The 24,243-nt window shown below is 38.3% G+C and overlaps 1 protein-coding gene and 1 long non-coding RNA gene across 17 annotated transcripts in view; one reads left to right on the forward strand and one right to left on the reverse strand.

The window, feature by feature from the left end:
- The window catches only part of LOC140650593 (heterogeneous nuclear ribonucleoprotein K), a 20,054-nt gene extending 8,712 nt beyond the window's left edge, over positions 1-11,342 (forward strand). For 8 of the 16 annotated variants that reach the window (XM_072859126.1, XM_072859136.1, XM_072859134.1 and 5 more), the window contains 9 exons: positions 39-152; positions 1,416-1,544; positions 2,060-2,367; positions 2,712-2,766; positions 6,541-6,591; positions 8,501-8,522; positions 8,597-8,679; positions 9,167-9,336; positions 10,124-11,341. In XM_072859126.1, the coding sequence (XP_072715227.1) occupies positions 39-152; positions 1,416-1,544; positions 2,060-2,367; positions 2,712-2,766; positions 6,541-6,591; positions 8,501-8,522; positions 8,597-8,679; positions 9,167-9,336; positions 10,124-10,157 (966 nt within the window). In that variant the 3' untranslated portion in view covers positions 10,158-11,341. Of the gene's footprint in view, positions 1-38; positions 153-1,415; positions 1,545-2,059; positions 2,368-2,711; positions 2,767-6,540; positions 6,592-8,500; positions 8,523-8,596; positions 8,680-9,166; positions 9,337-10,123 lie in introns of those variants that run through there. The other 8 variants (XM_072859130.1, XM_072859129.1, XM_072859131.1 and 5 more) reach the window with 6 other exon arrangements.
- A 7,113-nt stretch (positions 11,343-18,455) lies between these two features.
- Positions 18,456-24,243, reverse strand: part of LOC140650597 (uncharacterized) — a 38,404-nt gene continuing 32,616 nt past the window's right edge. The window contains exon 3 of the long non-coding RNA XR_012042087.1: positions 18,456-22,967. This is a non-coding gene — a long non-coding RNA (uncharacterized lncRNA). The remainder of the gene's footprint in view (positions 22,968-24,243) is intronic.

Below are 24,243 nucleotides of genomic sequence, written 5' to 3' on the forward strand. Positions count from 1 at the left end.
AATATTTTATTCTTTCCTTGTATGCATCTTACTTACAGTATCAACACTACAAAGGTAGCGACTTTGACTGTGAATTAAGACTTCTAATTCACCAAAGTCTAGCAGGAGGAATTATTGGTGTCAAGGGTGCTAAAATCAAAGAACTCAGAGAGGTACTGTTTCCTATTCTTTTCAGATTCTGCTTTTATTCTATAAACAAATTAGGTTTTTGTGTTCATAAACAGTGAGTGTAAGCATCATCTGTGCAATAATTCCTTCAGAACGTATTTCATACATGATTTCTGTGTTTTGAGACCAATCTGAGTTACTTATTGCAACTTTCTTGCAAAAAGTCAGAAAAAGTGGCTGTTGATGATAGAGCCTAGGACTATTAGCAGTAGAGTAATCTTTATAAATAAAGGATACTTTTAAAAATTAAAATGCCATTCATCACTCCTTCTGGGAACTGCTGAATAGACTATATTGGTGGTGTTGGACTTGGAAATGGTTTAGCATGGATGCATCTCCATAAACTCTAACAATGATCATTTAATAGATGTTTGAATATTGCTATAAAAAGGTAGTATGGGGTGGGTTTTTGGGGTGGGTTGTTTTTGGGTGGGTTTTGGGTCTTTTTGTTGTGGGTTTTGTTTTTTGTTGGGGAGGTTGCTGGTTGGGGTTTTTTGATTGGTTTTGGGGGTTGGTTGGTTTGGGGGTTTGGTGGGTTTTGGTGTTTTGTTGTGTGGTGTGTGTGGTTTGGTTTTTTTGGGTGGGTTTTTTTTGTTTGGTTTGGGTTGGGTTTTTTAGTTCTGCTTCCTTGAAGACCACTGTTTCCTTTGTGAAGGACCGTTCTTTGTGAAGGAATGAGGTTTTGTTCTAAAAAGCTAGTGGTCTCTGAATCTAGAGTGTTGTTTTCTAGCCTTTCCTGGCATTGTGTCAAAGGCAATTCCAGGTCAGTTTAGGCGTAAGCTACTATTTGTGTGGACTGAGGAAGGCAAGATGACTAGACATAATCCTGGCAACGTTGCTGTCTTGCATCCAAAGCATGTTTCTATGGTATGTGAAGGTTTATATAACCTGTAAGCTTATAACGGATATGTGGTCCTTTTGCTAATATTTGATTAAATGACCATGTAGATGAGCCATAATTGAAAGATTTTAAAAATTGAACTTTTTTCCTCTTCACTAGCATTTCATACAAACTGATGTCATTTCAGGTCTTAAAAACATAATATCCTAAGATTAAATTTGTTGTAAGAACTCAGAAGCAAGCATTCACTTAAAATGACTGGAAGTTTAATGCTCTGGTTTGATTGTTTCTTTAAAAATGTTTTAGTGTGTGTCTTACCCATTTTGTTTTCAATAAATTTTATAAAATTGTTTAAAATACTTCTATTTGAAGATTTTTGGGGTGGTTGTTTTTTTTTCTTCAACAGAACACACAGACCACCATTAAGCTCTTCCAAGAGTGTTGTCCTCATTCCACTGATAGAGTGGTGCTTATTGGTGGAAAACCTGATAGAGTTGTGGAATGTATCAAGATTATCTTGGATCTTATCTCTGAGGTAATGTGTCTTAAACTTATTCTTTCATTGGTATTCATGAAAGTCGGGATGATTTGGATGGAAAATTGTATCTTTCCATTTCTATTTTGAATTCAGTGCCTCTTACTTCTCCAGTAACAAAATAAGTATTGGATTGTTAGCACCCTTTGAAATTATTCCTGTTTTCTAGAATTGGGGTGTACCTTATGGAAGAGGAAAGCATTTTTTGGTACCAATGGACCGTTAGTCATGCTTTACATATCAGTAAAATAAGAAATTTAAAATTGGGGAAGAAGTGAGACAAACGTACATGTCACCCATCAGTAACAGAAGTTTCTCTATCATAGTTAAGTTCTCAGGAAGCATATCACCATCCCTGCCTTTCTTATTAGCATTGTGAAATCAAGAACATAGAATGTATAAATTCATATTTATACATTTAATATAGTAATTTAATGACATATAATAATTGTAACAGTCAGTGCTAACCAGGGGGGAGGGGTGGTGTTGTTTTTGGGTTTTTTTGTGTGTCTTAGTCTCCAATTAAAGGACGGGCCCAGCCTTATGATCCCAATTTCTATGATGAAACATATGACTACGGTGGCTTCACAATGATGTTTGATGATAGAAGGGGACGTCCAGTAGGCTTTCCAATGCGTGGAAGAGGAGGCTTTGATCGAATGCCTCCTGGTCGTGGTGGACGACCTATGCCTCCATCAAGAAGAGATTATGATGATATGAGCCCTCGTAGAGGACCTCCACCACCTCCACCAGGTCGTGGTGGCAGAGGTGGCAGCAGAGCTCGTAATCTTCCTCTTCCTCCTCCACCACCTCCTCGTGGCGGGTAAGCTGTTGCATAAATGCATTGTACAAAACTCGAGTAAAATTTGCTGAATTGTGCTCATGTTTCCAGGACTTGTTTCACGCTCCATATCGGTAGTGATTATGCAGGATTGAGCGTGCATTGCACCAGAGAATTTAAAAAAAGTATTTGAATTTAATTATTTCTGCAATGTAGCAGTCTATCAGGACTATAGTCAGTAGTTCTGTAACTTTATTTCATGTCATTCAGAACTTGGCTAAAGCATTCGGAAATTTATAGTTGTGTGCAAATCATGAAAATTTTAATTAGAATATATAAGCTAGTTTATAACATGAGTCATGTGCTGCTGCTTTTTCTCATTTTAGAGATCTTATGTCTTATGACCGAAGGGGTAGACCTGGAGACCGTTATGATGGAATGGTAGGGGTTAAAATTCATATTGTTTTGTTTAGTAAATACAGTTAGCACTTTCAGTATCTGAGGAAACTGTTCTTGAATACATACATTTAAGTGTGGGGCATGTGTGCTTCTGATAAACTTCAATATCACCAAAACGTTTTGGCTATACAAATGGTCCCCCCAAGAAGATGACTGTTTGGGGTGTAAAGGGTATTTGGGATGTGATCTGCTGCATGGTTTCGGTTTGTGGGTTTTTTTTGTTTGGTTGGTTGTTTTTCCTTACCTGCCATCAACAATGGAATAGAAAGTTGGTAGAGCACAGTGCCCGCAGGTTTTATTACACGGACCTTCTTTTAGACTTTTTCTTTTTAATCAGGATGACAGAAATAGGAATTGGGAGGCTTTTCAGATCAATAAAGCATGTCAGAATGATGTTTTCCAACAGATGTTAGCAGAATTTAAGAGAACATGAATAATATCTATAAAGAGCTCTAGTTGGTCTGGCAGATGATTGCTTTTTCAAATTAATTCTTGTCTTTATGTCAATTTCTATGTCTGCAAAAAAAAAAATCTACTGTAATTCCAAATATTTTGGAGCCAGGGCCACTGATAAGTTGAATTTTAAATGAAATGAGGTACATTCAACCATGTTGGGGGATGGGGAGAATTAAAAAAGGCTTAAAGATACTCTTCCATGTTGTACTCTGAAATGTGACTTCCTGGTAGTCATTTACTGTTGTATCCTCTTTCCTGGGAAGAGAAATCATAGGCATCTGGGAGGTAAATCTTTGTGGTAACAGTCTTTTTTTCTCCTCTGGTTCTGTTTGGCATGTTCCTTAGGATGACAGGTTAGATGAGATTTTTTAAATTTTTCTTTTAAATGAATGGAAGAGAAAGAAGTGGAGAGGAGCTATGAAATGGGCTACCTAAATGAGATTTACACGTTGCCTCCTTCTGGGAGGAAGAGGCAATTACTTCCAGTAATACATACTGGAAGAGGACATATTACAAGAATGTCAAAATTGGGGCACTAGAAGCCTAGCAGAAATATTGAAAGGAAAGACTTGCACTTAAAATTACAAAAAAAAACCAAGCAAAAAACCCAACACCAAAACCACCAAGTTGTCTATGCTACTCTGGGTCTTAAGAAACTAGAAGAATCATGAACTATACCTCTAAGATTCCTTATTTGTATTCTTATGTTTTCAAAGCTCAGTTTTTGTGTTTTCATATTTGCAGCTGGTAAAACCAGTGTCAGGGCATATAAACAGAGCAGCCTGCCCTTCCTTGGGTATCCAGTTGAGTGCAATCTTCAGCTTGGGCAATAGTGTGTTCTAGTTCTGTTCCATTCCATTTAGAATAGAAAATCTATTTGAACTCTATTTAGTCTGACTTTGATCAGGTTAACCTTGGCTTTCTTGACATGAGTTTCTACAAACAAGTGTGAGTCATCTCTGCTCATTTTCCATGTTCTGAAAAGCAATTTTATTTCTTCACAGTGGAGCTGCTCATGGCTTTGGCTGCTTTATGCCCAAGTTTCATAGCCTGCCTACAATGAGGACTGCTTTCTGACACAGATTGTATTTAATTTCTAGTGTTAGTTAGCCATAATCCCAGTATCCTTAATTGTATAAGCAGATGAGAAGTCTTTCCATGGATTGCGAGGCTGAAGCTGGAAGTGTCATGCCAGAAATATAAGGTTATCTTGAGCTACTATGCATTTCATATAGAAACCATTCTCTAGCAAAACATTTAAACTAGAGTAAACCAACATCGTTGTGGTTTGTGAAGTAATGCGTGGGAAAGGCTGCTTTCAGGAATGCCATTTTACATAAATACATTAAAAGACAATAATAGATTCTCTTCTCAGACCAACATCTTGGAGATGTTGAATCTACAGAAATCCTCGTTTTCTGCCAGTTCTCTTCTCTGCTAAAGGCGGAAAAATTCAGTAGTTCAAGACTTGTAAGATGGTGAACCAAGACTGGATGGTGAAACTTGAATTTTCTGAGATGCAACAATACTGACAGCCTTGTAAATTCTAAGATGGGAGGAAAAAAATAATATGGATTTTTATATATATATATAAAATCTCTATTCTGAGGCATTTTACTGAAAGACATACATGCATTGTTTCTCTTATTACAGAGGTATATATTTTAGGCTGTAACTACTCCAAATCAAATGCCTATGAACCATAATGGCTATTTTGATAGCTGAGAAAACATGAATGCGTTTCCACTATTTCTTTTTTAACACCCCCATCCTCATGGGTGCTTTAGATATATACAAATGCCCAAAAACATACGGGGGGGGGGGAGAAAAAATAAGGTAGAGAAGTGCATATAAAGCCATTTAATCCTCCCCTCCCCCTTTTTTTTAAATGGTCAATTCCTAATGCTTTCAAAGTATTTTTAAATTGGAGTTAATTGAGAACTAAATCAGAATGTCTGTTTAAAAGTAGAGTGTATGTTCAGACATCTAATCTGCTTTTGCTCATTCAAATGATTCCTACTTCTTGGTATTTCTTAACATATATATATATGTATGTGTGTATATACACATGTCTGTATAAGCACTTCAGTAAAGGTACATACACAAAAAATATTAAAAGTACTTCATGTTTAAGAGATTTGACATTAAGGAGCATGTAAAAAAAAATCTGTGAAGGAAAGATGTTTGACACATTTATATAAAATACTAAAAGAAATTAACAAAATTTCACTCTTCTGGGCCAATCCCTAAAAAATAAGGGAAAGTTACAATAAGGAATTTGCCATCAGTTAGGATTGCATGCATATTCTTTCATTAGATGTAAAAGTCAATAAATTCTTATTAATACTATGCTCTTTGTCTTATCCAGTCAGCGTTTCCTTTGGTTTCTATTTCATTTCCATTGGTTGCCAGTAGTAGCTAGCACAAATGAGTCTGTAGAGAAGAAAATTCTGTTATGTATCTTTAAGTTATCCTTGCACCTAGTATTTCAGGAACTGTTTTTAAATGAGCATTTATATTTTAATGTGCTATTCATGTTGTGTTGCACGTTTTAACCCAGCAAAGGGCTTTGCCTTAATAGTAATTTAAAGTGGATTCTACAAATTATATTTTCATAATTGTTTTGATTTTCTTTTCCCCAATGTTTGTTGTAGAATTCTGAAGGAAAGAAATGCTGTATATCACTTTAAAAAAAAAAAAAAAAGTAATTGGATTTCCAATATAATTAGGCACTAGTAGATTGTTAGTTTAGCTATTGGCTATATGAGGTATATGGAAATGAATTAATAAAATATGAGAAGCCATGTCCTTCCTGCTTGACCTGCTGTTGACATAGATATATCAATGAGTTACTTGTTTTATTAAATGCCTTTTCTGGGGTTTTTTAATGCATGAGAGAAATAGAAGGTTTTTGTATCTGAGAGTAACATCTTTTAGTATATAGTACAGTTTTAGTACTCAAAGGTGTTTAAAAAAAACAAACAAATTGTTCGAGCTTTGCTCTCCCCTTAGCTGTCTGACGTTCTTTGTAAGAGGAAAATCTGTTTACACCACAGAAACAAGGAAGAAAGAAGTGTGACGAGTTACAGTTCCCTTGCAGTGAAAGTAAAAGGGAGTGAATCTTGTAACTGGTCTATATCATGTACTTTTGAGTCTTTGTAGTAGTTTAAGTAGTGCAGAAAAATGTTTCTCTATATTGGTATGTATGCATTTGCTTGCCAAGTTACCTATAAGCCTCCATGACATGGACTTAATTTGGATTCATTTCCTCTTTTCCTCCTATTATGTTGTGCCTGGAAGATGATGCAGTGTCATGTGGATGCCTGTGATGACATGCAGCCACCAGAGTTGGTGAGTGTGGTCATGCTTTTATTTGACTGGTTTAATAGTTGATTTTTGAGAAAATCATTTGAATTGGTTAAGTGATAAGTGGAATTTCTTGTGATTGAATGTAGTCAGTGGCAGCTTGCACCTATTGAGAAATCCCTAAATCTGTCCTTCTAACTCAGGTTATTGGCAGTTTATGTCCTGAACAGTGAATCCTATACAGGCAGTTAATGTTCCACAGTGGAAGTATGCAGCAGCACAGCCAAAAGAGAGAAGCTTTTCTGTTGTATTGCCTCTTTTGTACCCTATTTTAGTGTTCTAAGTTGTAACTTTCACTGTAACTCTTGCTTTCCAACACCCTGTAGGTGCATCTATTTAGGAATATGTTTTATGTTAACTTCATCATGTTGTGTTTTCTCCTGTTTCAAACAAGGAATGTTAAAAATAATTCTTTACTTATAGTTGTGGATAACTATTGTGTGTTACCTATCCATATATTTGAAAGTATTCCATTTGATTTGTGTTTATCAAACTTCTTACTCTTAGGGGGTTTAGGAAGGAAAGTTCAAAGGGTGTCAGCAAGTGTTTATGCTGTCTAGAAGATGGCAAAGTGCTGCCAAATATTAAATGTTAGTTCCTAGCTTACATAAACACTGCAGTTATAATTGCTCATCTGCTGTCAAATTCATTTGCTGTCTTGTAGTCTGGGGAGGAGAAGCAGCAGAAAGGGTCAAGAAAAGAATTGTTCATTAAAACAAGTTAGCCCGAAAAAGGGATTCCCTGTGCAAAATATCAGCAGAAATAGGTGGAAAAGTATGTGTGTGGAATATGCAGCTCTGATCAGCTCCTGAATTAAGTTCTAAGCAGTGTCCTTTATTCTTTTGTATTTTGCAATCCACTACAAGCTCTATTATGTTGTATTATGATCTGTATTGCTAAGCAACGTGATTACACAACACAGGTTGCTTAGAAACAGATGATCAGCTGAACAATTTTTTTCTGAATAGCTTCCGTTTTGATGTGGCTCCAAAAAGCTAGCAGGTAAATAGTTTTTTGGAAAAAGTTGTTGCATTACAACTTCTGCAAACAAGTAATTCACACAAATTCCTGTATTTCTGTAGTTCAGTGATATAAGTTGAGTTCTAGAGAAGTGTGCACATCTATTCTCTGCTTCTACAGGAAGATATTAAAATGGGTGTTTGTGCATTTAGAAGGCATTAGATCAAATTAAGCACTTGATATCAAGTACCAGTCTACAAATCCTGAAAATAAAAGCAGTCAGGAGTGCTGCACTGCAGTGATTTGGATTTGGTATATGGTAGTTTTAGCAGAACAGCAGTTATTAGTGTCATGATTGTCCCTTCTAAGATACAAAGGATTGTAGCATAGTCTGAATGGAGAGACTAATTATAAAGTTATTAGAGTTGACTTGGTTTTTCCTCAAGATATAGATGGAATAGGAGGATTGACAGTTACCAGGTAAATGTCTTGTCCCAAACTGAGACTGTATAGGCAGTAGTAATAAGGCTCTCCTGAGCTGTATAGGTAGTAGTAATAAGGCTGAACTCTGATCTTTTTATTTGAATGTTAGTTTAGTCCAAGGGTCAGGAGTAGATCAGCATCAAGAGCTGTTTACCAGCTGAGTTGATAAGGTTGCTTGGTAAACTGGTATGGCTGGATCTTGATGACTTATTCTTAGAGATTTTAACAGAGTAAGCTAAGAGGTTCTTATGAGATATTTCCTCCCACCCCCTTTTGTTCCTGATCTGCCCTCTTCCCCAGTTTGCCTCTAATGACACTTAGATTAAGGTTGTGGGTTAGGATTTTTGCATAAAATAGGCTCAAAGTTAACAGTATGATACTTGAGATGAAAACATGTTAATGAATCATGGCTATTTGCTATTTAAGGGTTTTCTTTCTCTTTTTCTTATAGTTTGAGGGTGGCTCTGGATATGGTAAGTTTTTATAGAGAACTTTGACATGCACTTCATTTAGTCAGTAAGAGGCTTGATGCATATGTTTAAATCAGACTATTCTTACACAGGGGGCCGTGGTTCATATGGAGATCTTGGTGGACCCATCATCACAACACAAGTAACGATTCCCAAAGATGTAAGTGAAGCCGACTTGCTTTCCACTTGTGAATAAATAAATAAATAAATAGAAAGTCACAGCCTTTTCTCAGACTATGTAAGTAAATCAAAAGTATTTGGGATGCTTGACAAGTACTTTTAATATAAATCAAGTGTTTCTAAATCACCAAAAGTTTATTCTTAAGGATGTTTGTTTTGTCTTCACTTTAGAGATGCACTGAACTATTTTTTTAATTGTTAATATTCAATAATAGAGATGGTCTACATAACTTGTTTTTACAAACAAGCATCTGGTTCTTCCAACTTTATCCCACCTGTGTTTATATAATAAACGTTACAGAGGATGTTTTGAGGCAGTAAGCTTCAAAACTTTGGTTTTGGATGTTTTGGAAGAGTAAGCTTCCATTGCAACTCTTAAAACTAGATTGATGGAAGTTATTTGAACAGTACTGTGTTTTTGCAGAGGAAGTTATATCAAGAAATGAATGCTTTATTTTCTTCCCTAGTTGGCAGGATCTATTATTGGAAAGGGAGGCCAGAGAATCAAACAAATACGTCATGAGTCAGGAGCTTCAATCAAAATTGATGAACCACTAGAAGGCTCAGAAGATCGAATAATAACTATTACAGGAACACAGGACCAGATACAAAATGCTCAGTATTTACTGCAGAACAGGCAAGTTGAAGCTTAATGCTGTCCTTACTGTCAATTTTAAACTGACTTTCCTACTACTACATTCTAAAGCTCTTCTTCTCTGCAATATAGTTTTTAGAAGGCAGGATTTAAGTAACTGTTGAACCTAACTTCAGTGGTAGTTCTGCCTTGATTCTCTTCTTTTCTCTGTTCTAACTAAAATGAAGATTCCCTCAAAACTAATCTTGATGGAAGACACCTTAACCAAGCAGCCCTCTCATTTCTCTGGTGAAAATTGCTGCAAAAACCTACTTGTAATAAATTACATAGAACCTGTAGAAAATATAGAAGATTTCAGTGGATGTTGGTCTAGTTCTGTGTGGAAGACTAGTGATTTTGTTGTTTTTAGATAACTTAACTGACAACAAATCACAGTCTGCCATATGGCACAGACCATGCCTCTACAGGACAAGTTGAAATCAATTGGTGCTGTTATGCAGCATTTCACACCTTGCTGGCATTACTTTCTCTTCTGCAAAATATTAACAGTTTCAACTTATTAGTTTGCTTAGTTTTGCTTTAATAACATGTTGGCTATCATAGCATTTGTTAATGATTAACTTGAATGTTTGGCTTTAGATTACTAATATTTAAATGTGCTTAAAATAATTATATGCCTATAATTATTAGCCATTAATCTTTTAAAATTATTTACTTTTAAATGTATTGGGAATTTGTAGTTTAATCTTTTAAGAATGCCATTGTGAATATTGATGCAAGATGTATGGTCAATCATTCTAATACATGCTTTTTTCTTTTTCTTTTATAGTGTGAAGCAGTATGCAGATGTTGAAGGATTCTAATGCAAGATTATTTTTTCTTTTTTATAGTGTGAAGCAGTATTCTGGAAAGTTTTTCTAAGACTAGTGAAGAACTGAAGGAGTCCTGCACCTTTTTTTTTTTTTTTTTTTTTTAATATCTGCTTCTGTTTAAAAAGCCAACATTCCTCTGCTTCATAGGTGTTCTGCATTTGAGGTGTAGTGGAATCTGCTGTTCACCAGATGTAATGTTTTAGTTCATTACAAATATTTGGGGGAGGGAAAGGCCACACAAGACTAACACTGAAATTTTGAAACAGCAGCAGAGAGTGGATTTTATTTTTGTTCATTGTTGATGGTAAATTGTAATGATTTTTCTGTAACTATTGTGAACACCCTGCTTTATGTACACTGTAAATTTTTTTTTTTAAGAGGGGAGAAGACTGGTCATCCACATGTCCCTGGCATCCTTTGAGAGCAGTGTGCAGAATGTAATGCTCTTTTTTAAGAAATATTATGATTTTTAAATAAATGTAGTGAACCTATTATTGGTGGGGTTTTTTTTATATGCATAAGGTAATATCTAAAATGGATACACCCTTTTTTCCCCTCACAAAAAAATGCGTAAATGAAAGTTGCTGTTAAGCTTGCTCTTCTGCTTCTTTGATATAGATGGAGTTACGTGTTTTTGGCAAATTAAAGAAACTGTGAAAACAGTGGTTCAGCTTTGCTATTTGGGGAAAAAAGTACAAAAATATTAATGCAAACATGTGAAATTTGACCTTTTTTTGCAAGTTTTTGGCCCTCTTCGCAGTACATATATATATATTGGTGACAGTATATAAATAAAATATTTTAAAAGTTTGTGATGCCACTGAGTTAACAGTGGGTTAAATACACCTGGTTCTAGACAGCTTGCTTAATGCAAATAACAATGTTAAAAATAGCAGTTGGTGTATCATTAATGAATGAATTGTAGTTTTTAGAGCTTTCATTTGTGTCAGGTAGAAACTTTTATGAATTGACAAATTGGCAGTATCTAACTTGATTTTCATTGTATACAGAACTTAAACTTGTTTGGTTTCCCTGTTGTTTGTTGAATTCCATAGGAAATATTTGTGAGAAATTTAAAAAGATAAAGTACATCTGGATATTTCATGTAATACCTTGACATTTGTATTTATAGTTTACAAGTTTTAATTTCACTTCCTAAATAAAAACAATTTTAAAAATGCAAAAGAACTTTGTAAATCTGAATGTGATTCAGATTAAGTGGATTCTTTCACTTTGGGGGGGGTGTCTAGAACATTTTACTTTTCTCATCTTTTTGAACCATATGGGATAATTCCTGTCATAATAAGGAGCTACACTTAAAATGTAATGGGAAAGGGCAAGGAGGTAAGAGGTGACCTCCTTAGCAGAGCTATAATCAATCCTTAGAAAACACCCAAAACCTACTTTTGTCTAGGGAAACGAGTATGGCAGTTTTCCCAGTGAATAAACATACATGTAGAATTGGCACTTCCTTGGGAAAGGCTGAACATAATCACAGAATCGTATAGGTTGGAAAAGACCTTTAAGATCATCGAGTCCAACCGTAAACCTAACACTACCAAGACCACCACTATACCATGTCCCTAAGCACCTCATCCAAAGGTCTTTTAAATACTTCCAGGGATGGTGACTCAACCACTTCCCTGGGAAGCCTGTTCCAATGCTTGACAACCCTTTCAGTGAAGTAAAATTTCCTAATATCCAGTCTAAACCTCCCCTGGCGCAACTTGAGGCCATTTCCTCTCGTCCTATCACTTGTTACTTGGGAGAAGAGATCGACCCCCACCTCTCTACAACCTCCTTTCAGGTAGTTGTAGAGAGTGATAAGGTCTCCCCTGAGCCTCCTTTTCTCCAGGCTAAACGACCCCAGGTCCCTCAGCCGCTCCCCATCAGCCTTGTGCTCTAGACCCTTCACCAGCTTCATTGCCCTTCTCTGGACATGCTCCAGCACCTCAATGTCTCTCTTGTAGTGAGGGGCCCAAAACTAAACACAGTATTCGAGGTGCGGCCTCACCAGTGCCGAGTACAGGGGCACGATCACTTCCCTAGTCCTGCTGGCCACACGATTTTTGATACAAGCCAGGATGCCATTGGCTTTCTTGGCCACCTGGGCACACTGCTGGCTCATATTCAGGTGGCTGTCAACCAACACCCCCAGGTCCTTTTCTGCCAAGCAGCTCCATAAGTTATATGGAGAAATCAGCAACCTAGAAAAAGGTGTGAGACAAAATGCAAATGAATTAAGAGAAAAACATGGGTGTGGGATTTTTTTTTCTATGCACTTCTATGTTGTGTATGTGCAGGTGGTTTGCTGTGTTAAAGGAGAAGCCCCTGCCCAAGCATACACACACCATTCAGGGAGTTGCATGCACACCACCTGAGAGTTTAACTGCTAGGACTGGAGTCCCTTCACAGCGGGCAGCTCCATCGAGCTGAGGGGTGCCCCTTTTTGTACTCCTCGCTCACATACACAGACGCTCTCGGGCACTTTCTCTCCCCTCTGGCTCGACCCTAGGTTTCCCAAAGCAGAGTCTCTGATATGGCATATGCCAGACGAATTTATTGATTGGTACAGCAGTGAAAACAGCTCGAGCTGGGTGCCTCTGGAGAGGGACCCAGAACAAAGAAATCCCTGGGCAATTATACCCTTACAATTTTAAGTTCCCCTCCCTTCACGAGACAGTTCGGACCAATAGTAATATTAGGGTCTGGGGTCTTCCCATTCTTCATTGGGTCCTTTCGTTGTCTCTAGGCAGGCCGTTTCTTCTCTTACCTCTAAGGTTGTAGCTTCTGCTGAGATTGTAGCTTCCTTATCTTTCTAGTTTGCACCGGTTTTGGGGGCCTTCCTTCATGTAGCTAAGTAAAAGTTCAGTATACAGTCAGCAAATCTGGGTGAAAGTTCACAGCTTGCGGCCTAAGGCTTCAACAAGCCTTGCTACTAATGCTATATATTGGATTCCATTTGGGCTAGAAAGTGACTACTACAACAGCTGGGTTGTGTTTTTAAAATATTTTAGGGGGGAGAAAAGCTGCACAATCATCAATATACTAATGTGTTTTGTTTTTTCTTTTTAATGATCTGCATCTTTTAAGAAGCTAACCTAGTCTTACAAAGAAGTTGAGCACTGCTCTAGCTTTAGTAGGGTTTTCTTTAAAGTTTCCTTAAAACCAACCATATATGATTTGAGATGAGCCTAAGAGATTCCTGCTGTAAAAGGAGCTGTAGGTTTGGGTCTTATGTCTTTGCCTCTGTTCCCACCCCTCTTTCCCCTACTGACCTAGTGCTGAAAAGCTGCCTGTCTCCTGAGGAGTACTGTGCTGGGGTTTTCTGCTAGGGGAGGGATGTAGGGGAGTACTGATAGTACAATAGTCCTTATGCTTGTACTTCAAAAATAGTTTAGTAATACAGATTGTACAAACTGAAACCAGTTATTCTTTATGGGGGCCTTTTTTTAAAGGCTGACTGCTACGTACAGAAACTGCTGGATTTGAAATGTAGCCTTTAAGGCATGGGTTCTGTAGCAGCATTCATTGTTAGGTGCATGTTTCTGTACATTATGTCTGAAATTAACTTAAAATGTCTAGAAATCATTATTTTTTTGACTGCTTGGTGCATGAGTTACCAACCACTGCATAGCCAGAAAAGGCAAATGCGTGTGTTTTAAATAGGTTTGTACGACCCCATTAAGTCAAAACCAATGCTACATTATATTGTATAAGCAATCTACAGTTTATTTTAAGGGAATGATATTACTATAAAGCTATGAGCTGGTTCGTGGAGCTCGCAGGCAGGCACTACTAGCACGACAGCCTAGCCTACCCCACCCCCAGCCGCCCCCCGCGCGCCAGCCCAGTGAGCGGCGGGCGATGCGGTTTCCTCTGCACCGCGCTAGAAGGGCGGGGCGGTGTGGCGTCGTTGAGGGGCTGGTGGTTGTGGGTTGTGTGAGGGGTTGTCGCGTCCTTGGTAGCTGCTTTCCTGTGCCGGTAAGGGAGGAGTAGTTTCGGTCTTACTGTCTTCTGACTGAAGGCCCGGATGCGGAAGCGAAGGCTGTGCTGGAGCAGGTCGGTGTGAGGCGGTCAGGGGGCCGGGCGGCGGAGGAGGTGTGCTGTGGGGTTGCTTCCCGTCAGTGTCCCCGCGGGGTGGGAGGAGACATGAAGGAAAAGGCAGTCTTGAAAGTGTCTTCTAATGAAAATGCCTTCTTGAAAATGTTTTCTACCCTCAGATACGAGGCCGAGCATGGTGCCGTTCGCGTTCCACGCACACACCACACCACACCACACCACACCCGCACACACACCCCCCCGGAGTCTGCCAAGTTCATAGCAGACAGCAGATAGATGTCTTTGTGGATGTCTTATTTGTGACTCTAATTTGATTTATTTCTTTCTATTAAAAAGACTTTCAGAAATGTCTGTAGTCACCTGTTCATGGCTTCTATTTCACATATATTCTTAAAATAAATTTCATATTTTCATGATAAATGAGAAAACCATGCTTAAACCAGGAATCCTCTGGGTTGATCTAGTAGTACTAAAGCAGCTCCACTAAATCTGAAAAAGCATGCTTCTGAAAACAGTATTCTAGTACTCACTGTTGTCATTTCATAAGAAAAAAATGTTTGTGGGTTTAGATGGAAGTTTTAATTAAATTCCTCTATATTTGTGTGTAAACTAAGAGGAAGTTTGTATAAAGATACTTTTTGTAAATGCACAATGATTAGGAGCTAAGGTAAAGCATAGGTCTATACTAATGACTATATTTGCCTGGTATGCTATGTAAACACCATGCTGAAATACGAGGACTAAGCAGATGAGAAAGAATTACATGCAATCATGGTACCTTTCTTCCTTTTTATATGTTGGAAATTGTTATCTATAGAAGGGAACACTATGTACAAACACAAATTTAGTTTTAAGCAACGATTTGAGTGTGATCATCACTTAATTCTTGGTTGTTCTTAAGAGTTAATAGACTTTTTAATCTTAGTTGTAGTATGAATGCTCTCATCTGTAGTAGGTCACTCCATTAGATCTTTAGATATGGTATGATAGCCAAAACATCTTATTTTTACTTTTCTGAAGGAATACCTATTACCAGAACACTGTATTATGCAACCATGACACTTGACCAAGTTGGACATGTATTTTGCTCTGACACATAAGTCCCTGTGCCTTTGATTGAAGAGAGCGATTGTGTGCTGAATTAAAATGGAACAGTTCTGTTGGAGAGGTTTGGAGGCTCTTTCCTCACCTGTGTTAAAATGAGTAAGAAAAGTCCTTAGAAACTACTATATTTAGTAGTGGAAAATTTTCCTTCTTACAGAGATGAAGCAATATTTGAGGTAAGTTAGTTATAACACTGAGTTTTTTATGATAAGAACTTACTCCTTACTGATTGTGGCTTTAAAGGATAGCTGTTGTCTATGAAAATTCTTCTGAAAGGATAGTTCAGAATTGATCTAAAATTTGTGAATTGTTGGGGTTTTTTAATCCAGAAAATGGTAGGTGAACAGCAATGTTTATGTGGATGTTAATGTATACAAAAGTGAAATAAGAAGAAAAATTACCATTATTTTAACATTTTGCTTCAAATCAACAGAGATGGTCTAGATAATGAAAAGACTTTGAAACTGTTGGTTTTAATTATGTAAATTGGTATTAGTAGTAAAAATAGGGAAGAAGGGTTTTTTAAATAATATTTTTGGACCAAAGTATACTCTTTTTTGTTTGTTAAAATGGAGTAAATGGGGATTTAATTTCTCTCTGAAAACAAAATCACACAGTTTGCTAACAATAAAAGAATCTTGCTTGTCTTAAATTCTTGAAATCCAGTTTTGTTAGTATTCATAAGTAAGTCCTGAACTAGCCAGAAATGTATTTCTTATGACAAGATGCTTTTTTTCCAGAGGAAAGACATTTTTTCATATGCTGTCTCTGTCTTCATCACTCTTGTAATTAATTGTCAGGGTTATGCTTGTATCCCTTCAAAGGATATGATGTTTTGTAAATATCATGTTTTCAGTAGCCATTGTTGTTGTCAGCTAATAAAACTAGCTAGCAGGCAGAGCTCAGCTTCTTCCAGCTATTGCCTGTTAGAGCCTTCACATCCAATGTTTTTGTCTCATCTTGGGCCTGCTCTGACAAGCTTTTACCCCTGTATTATGATACTGTCCAAGGTTCCAATTGGATCAGGACTCCATTGTACCCCTTATAAATATACATAACGTTTGAGATAAATTCTGCCTGAAAAGTCAGTCTGGTTTTGGGGATTTTTTATTTATTTAATATTTATATTTCCTCCCTTACACCTCTTTTTCTTCCTTTATCTTTAGGATTTCTGCAGCTAATGAAGGAAATGAGACTGGTAGAATTGTGACAATATACAGCTACTGTGAATCCACACTATAATTAATGTTGATTCAATAGATTTTGCATGAAGGACTACCATGAATGACCAGAATTAACCCCAAATATCATACTTTTGTCAGGTTTGACAGTATACTGAAGCTTTTTGAAATAGTTTGCTTGAAAGAAAAAAGCTGCTGGGAAGTAAATAGAGTCTGTTTGGTATTTTCTGTGTCGCTGTTTTTGCTTATACAGACAAACTATTAAGCATCAGTGACATATGTAGCTACTCCTGTGTTCGGTTCCATTTATGGTAGTATTCAGCTGTTATATCATTATGTTCAAAAGACTTTATTCTAACAATAATACAGCCTATACTAATAGTCCGTGCAGTCTTTTCAAGATAACTCCCTGGAAAACACCATTCACTGGAGCTTTGAGCCTATTGCATTTATCACTTAAAACTACTCTTTAGTAGGTGGCATAATTTTATTTTCCTTTGTCTCCTACTGTGATGTAAGATACTATGTTTACATGAAAAGTCAGAGGTTTCTCTAATCTTTGAAGTTATTAGTTTAATTCTTTGGGATTTTTTAATATATGAAATATTTTTATGTCAGTTTTTGTTATCAAAAAGGATTTTTTCCAAGTAAAGTGATAAATAGAATATTTTTCTTATATTTATAATGACTGTATTAATTGATGTAATGTCTTACATGAGATGATGCTGAGTGCTTTATGAAGCAAGGCTCCCTAAAAGCAGCAGCAGACTACAGAATGAAAAGCTGTTGCAAAAATTATCCCAGACCATAAGCATTGACATAGTAGTAAAGCTTATTGCACAAATACGGAAGCTGTTTTTCTGCTTTTACTAAGCATGTTGTGTGTTTTGAAAGTGGCTGAAATAATGTAGACCAACTTTACACCCTACTTGTAAAAACAAAAAAAAACCCCCTAATACCAGATGACAGGGATCATATCAACATTGTTTCTGTGGCAGCAGGTTGAGATCTCACAAGTAAGACTTTGACTTCAGTACAGGATTAGGAGGGAACTGAACATAAGATGAAATATCCAAAAACAAACCAGTGTTTTTCAGTAACTCTCAGTAATAGAAATATGTATGATAATAAAATAAATCCTTTAGTAGAATCATACTGTCACAGACTACTACAAATCTCCTATGTTCTGACCTCCTAGGGGAAATTGTAAAATTGAGACAATTCTTTGGCTATGTGTTTTACCAAATATATACACAAAACATTACACATCACTGAATGTAATTATATGTTGCCTATGTTTTTGCTTCTGAAAAGTAAATTGCAAACAAAAACCAACCACCACCACCTCCCCCCCAACCTTTTTATCCTTGTATGGATTTTTCATATTTAAACGGTGTGCTGAATTTGAATCCTGGTAGAAGTTATTTGGACTGTCATAGTCGCATATTCAGGATTTTCGTGCCCTAACACATACACAGTGGAGTCCTTTCAGAGCTTCCAGTCATTGACGTTGCATGTATGTACCTTTATTTCCCATCATCTGGGACTGAGTATGTAAAATTTTAGCGATCCCCCTATTCTCTTATTTTTGTACTAGCTGTACTATCACACTTTGATCTTCTACCAACACAATACTCCTCCTTTCCCTTCATATCAGTAGGTCAGAATTGGTCACGTCTCTTGATACTGGCTCATTGCACTGGAGAGGAGATGCAAATGTCCCCATGTTTGGTAGCTTTTCTTGGAAAGTGAGGGTGTTCTCAAAAAAGCAGTTTAGTTTTATTACCATCAGGTAAAATGCTCCATTTTGGACAAGTGATACTATCTTTGAAACATAGCATCATCCACCTGAGGCTTTCATTGCCTTCTGTTGAAAAGAATAGTGGAAAATTTTACTAGAAATGCCAAGTAGAATATATAGAATTTTACACAGACTTCAGAAGTTCTTTGCAGCACAAAAATTAACAATAATTGAAACAATGAAATTATAAATTCATGTGCTTGATGAGAAATTCCGGACAGTATTTTTCTTCCAAATTAAATTGCTGCATGAGATGAAAAGTTCCATTTGAATTCTCCCTTCCTCTGCTATTGCAAAATGTTGTAGTTCTGGAGTCTATCAATTCTTTACTATATTAAAAAATCTTAATGCTATCAAGAGAGCAATGTCCTTGGTTTTCATGAGCTTCAGGGCAGTAGGAGCTATAATGGGATTTGGTCTATTAATTATTAATTTCCTGTTGTGATGTTTTAAATGGTATTTTATTATTTAACATACAAAATTGTCTATAGTATTCTCTAGAAGTAATTTTGTGCATCTATGCCAAGTAGGGAATGAAGTACAGAGAAAGAAATAGTTTTCAAAACGTTTGCAGAAGTTGCTGTTCTGTGAAACATAGTAGGACATCTTGTTCTCAGTGTTTTTGGAGAATAGCACTTAATGACAAAAGTATGCTTTGTTCTCAGGAATAGTCTTGTACTGTGTCTGGCTAGGATGGAGTTAATTTTCTTCATAGCAGCCTGCATGGTGCTCTGTTTTGTATTTGTGACTAAAACAGTGTTGATAACACACCAATGTTTTAGCTATTGCTGAACAGTGTTTGCACATTGTCAAGGCCTTTTCTTTTTCTCACTCTGTCCCCCAGCGAATAGGCTGGGGGTGCACAAGAAGTTGGGAGGGGACACAGCTGGGACAGCTGACCCCAACTGACCAAAGTGATATTCCATACCATATGACGTTGGCTCAGCAATAAATGCTCAGGGAAAGGAGGAGGAAGGGGGGACGTTCGGAGTTATGGCGTTTGTCTTGCCAAGTAACTGTCACGAAAATTTCGCAACTGGCCCGTGCTGACCAAGGAGAGAGGCTAGGAGGCAAAGTATAGAATTACAAGAGTCATTCTTATTCATGTGCGAGGTGTCCCATTCAAATTGGGGCACCCCGAATGCGGTTTTACACAGGGTTCTTATATCTTTCAAGCATTCAGATACAACATGATTTGACCAATCACTACTTAACACACATACTACTGTTTTGCAAAGCAACTATAATTCTATGGCGTCATCATCCATTTGCTTCTTTCTTGACCTAGACATCTCTGGAGTCAGTCTTGCTCTGGTTACTTATCTATGATGCCAGATAATGGGAGGGTTTCACAGAGGTGTTAGAGGGGCTAGGATGCTGGCGTTATCTCGGTAGTCCAGGGGTATCTTTTATTCTTCAGGGTGGGGAGTGTCCTTCTCCTTGCAATGAACTGGGGTCCTTTAGTCATGCCTACTTAAGCATGACTATGCAGTATACAATGTAAACTATATATATATTGTGGTGGGTTGACCTTGGCTGGATGCCAGGTGTCCACCAAGCTGCTCTATCACTCCCTCTCCTCAGCTGGACTAGGGAGAGAAAATATGATGAAGGGCTCATAGGTCAAGATAAGGACAGGGAGATCACTCACCAATTACCATCACGGGCGAACTGACTCGACTCGGGGAGATTAATTTATTGCCAATCATATCAGAGTAGGATAATGAGAAATAAAAACAAATCTTAAAACACCTTTCCCCCACCCCTCCCTTCTTCCCGGGCTCAACTTCACTCCTGAATTCTCTACCTCCTCCCCTCTGAGCAGCACAGGGGGACGGGGAATGGGGGTTGTGGTCAGTTCATTACGTGTTGTCTCTGCCACTCCTTCCTCCTCACGCTCTTCCCCTGCTCCAGTGTGGAGTCCCTCCCACAGGATACAGTCCTTCACAAACTGCTCCAATGTGGGTCCTTCCCACAGGCTACAGTTCTTCACAAACTGCTTCAGCATGGGTCCTTTCTATGGGGTGCAGTCCTTCAGGAACAGACTGCTCCAGTGTGGGCTCCTCTCCACAGGGCCACAGGTCCTGCCAGGAGCCTGCTCCTGTACAAGCTCTCCATGGGGTCATAGCCTCCTTCAGGCACATCCACCTGCTCCGGTGTGGGGTCCTCCATGGGCTGCAGAGTGGATATCTGCTCCACCATAGACCTCCATGGGCTGCAGGGGGACAATCTGCTTCACCATGGTCTTCACCATGGGCTGCAGGGGAATCTCTGCTCCAGTCCCTAAGTGCACCTCCTCCCCCTCCTTCTTCACTGACCTTGGTGTCTGCAGAGTTGTTTCTCTCACATATTGTCACTCCTCTCTCTTCCAGCTGCTGTTGCGCAGCAGTGAATTTTTTCCCCTTCTTAAATATGTTATTGCAGAGGCGCTACCACCGTCACTGATTGGCTCAGCTTTGGCCAGCGGCGGGTCCATCTTGGAGCCGGCTGGCACTGGCTCTATTGGATATGGGGGCAGGTTCTGGCATCTTCTCACAGAAGCCACCTCTGCAGCCCCCCCGCTACCAAAACCTTGCCACATAAACCCAATACATATATATATCTTAAGAAAGTTCATACAATTTCATACTATAAAGACTAATTGGTACAATAGTTAGGGAATGAGATTTTCCTAACATAATTATTACGCATGCTGAGGCCCTGCTTTCCAGGAAAGTGGCTAAACATCTGCCTGCCAATGGGAAGTAGTGAGTGAATTCCTTATTTTTCTTGACTTGCGTGCACAGCTTTGCTTCACTTATTAAACTGAAAAGAGCTAAAATCCCCAAAGACAAAAAGAAATGTTGTAAATATCTTGGTTGCTCAATGTTTCCTTTTAGTTTCCCTTTCGCAGATAATTTAGCCTAGCTTGCCAGTATTGTTGGCCTTAAGTAATGAAGCTTAGATAGTAGAATTGCTAACGAGCATTCTTTATTTGAAGGAAACCTACATATGGTCTTTCCCCCCCCTAACAATAATCATTAGAGTAAGAATGCTTTGTCTGTGTTAAATCCTTGGTTAGCTGAGATAGTTGCAATGTAGATAGATAAAAAGGAATTCTTCAGGCCCTGTGTCCCTGGAAAGGGCTGATAAGGAGAAACTACACAAGAACCACCTGGTTTTGGATACGCAAGGAAGGTATGAGCAAGACAAAGATGGACTGAGCATGCGTAAAGACAAAGTTCAGTCAGCGGTCAGAGTGATGAAGACTACTGACTTCCTCCAACGACCACCGGAGGATTCCTAACGACCACCTAAGGACTTAAGTACGCATGCGTCAGAGACATTTACATATATTAATGAGTTCCAAGAAATCTCATGTTTATATAAATTAATCTTATGAATATGTATGATTTTGCAATATATAATCTCTGCGATTCTGCTTGTTTGTTGGAGCACTTATGGTGGAGCGATCCCCAGTGCTGCCCAGCTCTGTAATAAAGGATGCCTGCTTAATAGTAACTCCACTGCTATTGAGTTTTATTTTGGGAACACTCTGAAACTCTGATTCGCCTGCTGGGAGATTCGGATTTTAAAGGGTAGTCTCTACGAATTTTGCTTCAAAACTCTCTTTATTTCGACCCATAAATTTTTTTCCCTTTTGCCCTTCCGATTCTCTCCCCCATCCCACTGCAGGGGAGGTGAGCCAGCAAGTGACTGGGTGGGGGGCAAGCGACAAGCCAGCAAGCGACAAGCCAGTCAGGGCCAACACACCACAAGTCTGTATTGCATCTTGACAATAAAGTAAAATTAAATTAGCTTTAAAAATGTCATTTGTAAATTGTGACTATATGAAGGAGGGTTGTGGAATAAAACTGGAAATAAATGGAATCCCCATCTTTTTGTATTTAAGATTAGTGCAAAGACCTGCACCTGGGGAGGAACAAGCCCAGGCACCAATACAGGATGGGGGCCACCCAGCTGGAAAGCAGCTTGGCAGAAAAGGCCCTGGGGGTCCTGGTGGACACCAAGCTGACCATGAGCCAGCAATGTGCCCTCGCAGCAAAGAAGGCTAATGGTATCCTGGGCTGCATTAGGAGGAGTGTTGCCAGCAGGTCGAGGGAGGTGATCCTTCCCCTCTACTCAGCACTGGTGAGGCCACACCTGGAGTCCTGTGTCTAGTTCTGGGCTCCCCAGTACAAGAGAGACATGGACATACTGGAGGGAGTCCAGTGCAGGGCCACAAAGATGATGAAAGGACTGGAGCATCTCTCCTATGAGGAAAGGCTGAGAGAGCTGGGACTGTTTAGCCTGGAGAAGAGAAGGCTTGATGGGGAGATCTCATCAGTGTATATAAATACCTGAAGGGAGGGTGCAAAGAAGATGGAGCCAGGCTCTTGTCAGTGGTGCCCAGTGACAGGACCAGAGGCAACTGGCACAAACTGAAACACAGGAGGTTCTTGTCTGATCATAAGGAAAGACTTTTTTACTGTGAGGGTGACTGAGCACTGGAACAGGTTGCCCAGGGAGGTTGTGGAGTCTCCCTCCTTGGAGATGTTCAAAAGCCATCTGGACATGGTCCTGGGCAACAGGCTCTAGGTGGCCCTGCTTGAGCAGGGGTGTTGGACCAGATGACCTCCAGAGGTCCCTTCCAACCTCAACCAGGCTGTGATTCTGTGAAATGAGTAAAGCATTAAATTTACTACTTGCTAGCCAAGATAACAAATGCTTTTTTGTTGCCTCAAAATTATATGGTGCATATATATAATGCTTATCTTATGCTGGTGATATATGAATCTGAATAAGACATACTTTTGGTTTAAGGAAGTCTGGTCATAAACTCTTATAGTTTAAAACAGACTGCAAAAATAGTTTAACTAATAGTCTGCTACTGATCCTGCAAAGCAGAAAGTTTTGAAACTGGTTCATGAATTGCTGCTACCTGTGTATCAATGCCTTGGTGATATTGCGACTTTGAAATCCATTCTTCAATGATCTTTTCCCTAACACAGAAATGAAGGGATAGTTACTTTCTTGATATATTGGAGTCTTTCTTGAAGAATACGAGTAGTGCACAACAAAAATGGGAATGACTATAGATTCTCTTCTCTTAATTTTTTTTTTTAATTGAGATGTTAATGAGATGCTTAAGTGTCATGAGTACTTTTTGTTTCCTTTTATTCCTCTCACAGACTTTCACTGTTCTCTATATAGTAAGGATTTGTTTTGTGTTTATGTAGATAGGTTTGGGTCAACTGACTGTTATCAACTCATAAAATTTCTCAGACTGCCAAACTCTTAATTGAAAGCACTATAAATGTTGAAATGTTTTTTCAGATCATAGTTTGAGCTGTGGAATTACAAAATTTCCTTCTGGAATTTTGACCCATTTCCCCCCCCTTCTGCCCCCCTACCAAGCCTCTTCAAGCACAATTAGAATATTTTCAGCTCAAGAATGCCAATACTGATTTTCTAATACTCTTCATATCTATCACAATAAAGAGCATCATTACTTTTAATTCCTTGTTTAAGAAAAAAAAATCTTGTAAAAGGACTAGCAAGCGTATTTCCTCAGCTGAAAGCTTAGAGTTATAAGTCCATTGGTTTCCAATATTTGAGAATATTTGATACCATTAATGGCTGTGAACTTAATAAAGAATGTTGTGCCATTTAATTACTTATATTAAGAACAAAATATATCACAATTAGTACATAGAGCACTAGAAATATCAAGCTTTTGGCTGACAGAGTCATACTGGAGTGGACTTTTAAATTTTTTTTTTTCCTTAAGCTGAATGCAATAGGGAGTTTACAAACTTCAAGTCTTATGACTGATGCAGTGCCAAAAGTAACATCTGGTGTTGTAAGTTCTTTTAATAGCATGACTGAACACTTGTCTCTGATGGTTCCCCCCCGTAAAGAAGCATCTTTAACCTTTTTTGAGTTTTGG

This window comes from Ciconia boyciana, chromosome 4, assembly GCF_034638445.1.
Source record: "Ciconia boyciana chromosome 4, ASM3463844v1, whole genome shotgun sequence".
NCBI classification, from domain to species: domain Eukaryota; kingdom Metazoa; phylum Chordata; class Aves; order Ciconiiformes; family Ciconiidae; genus Ciconia; species Ciconia boyciana.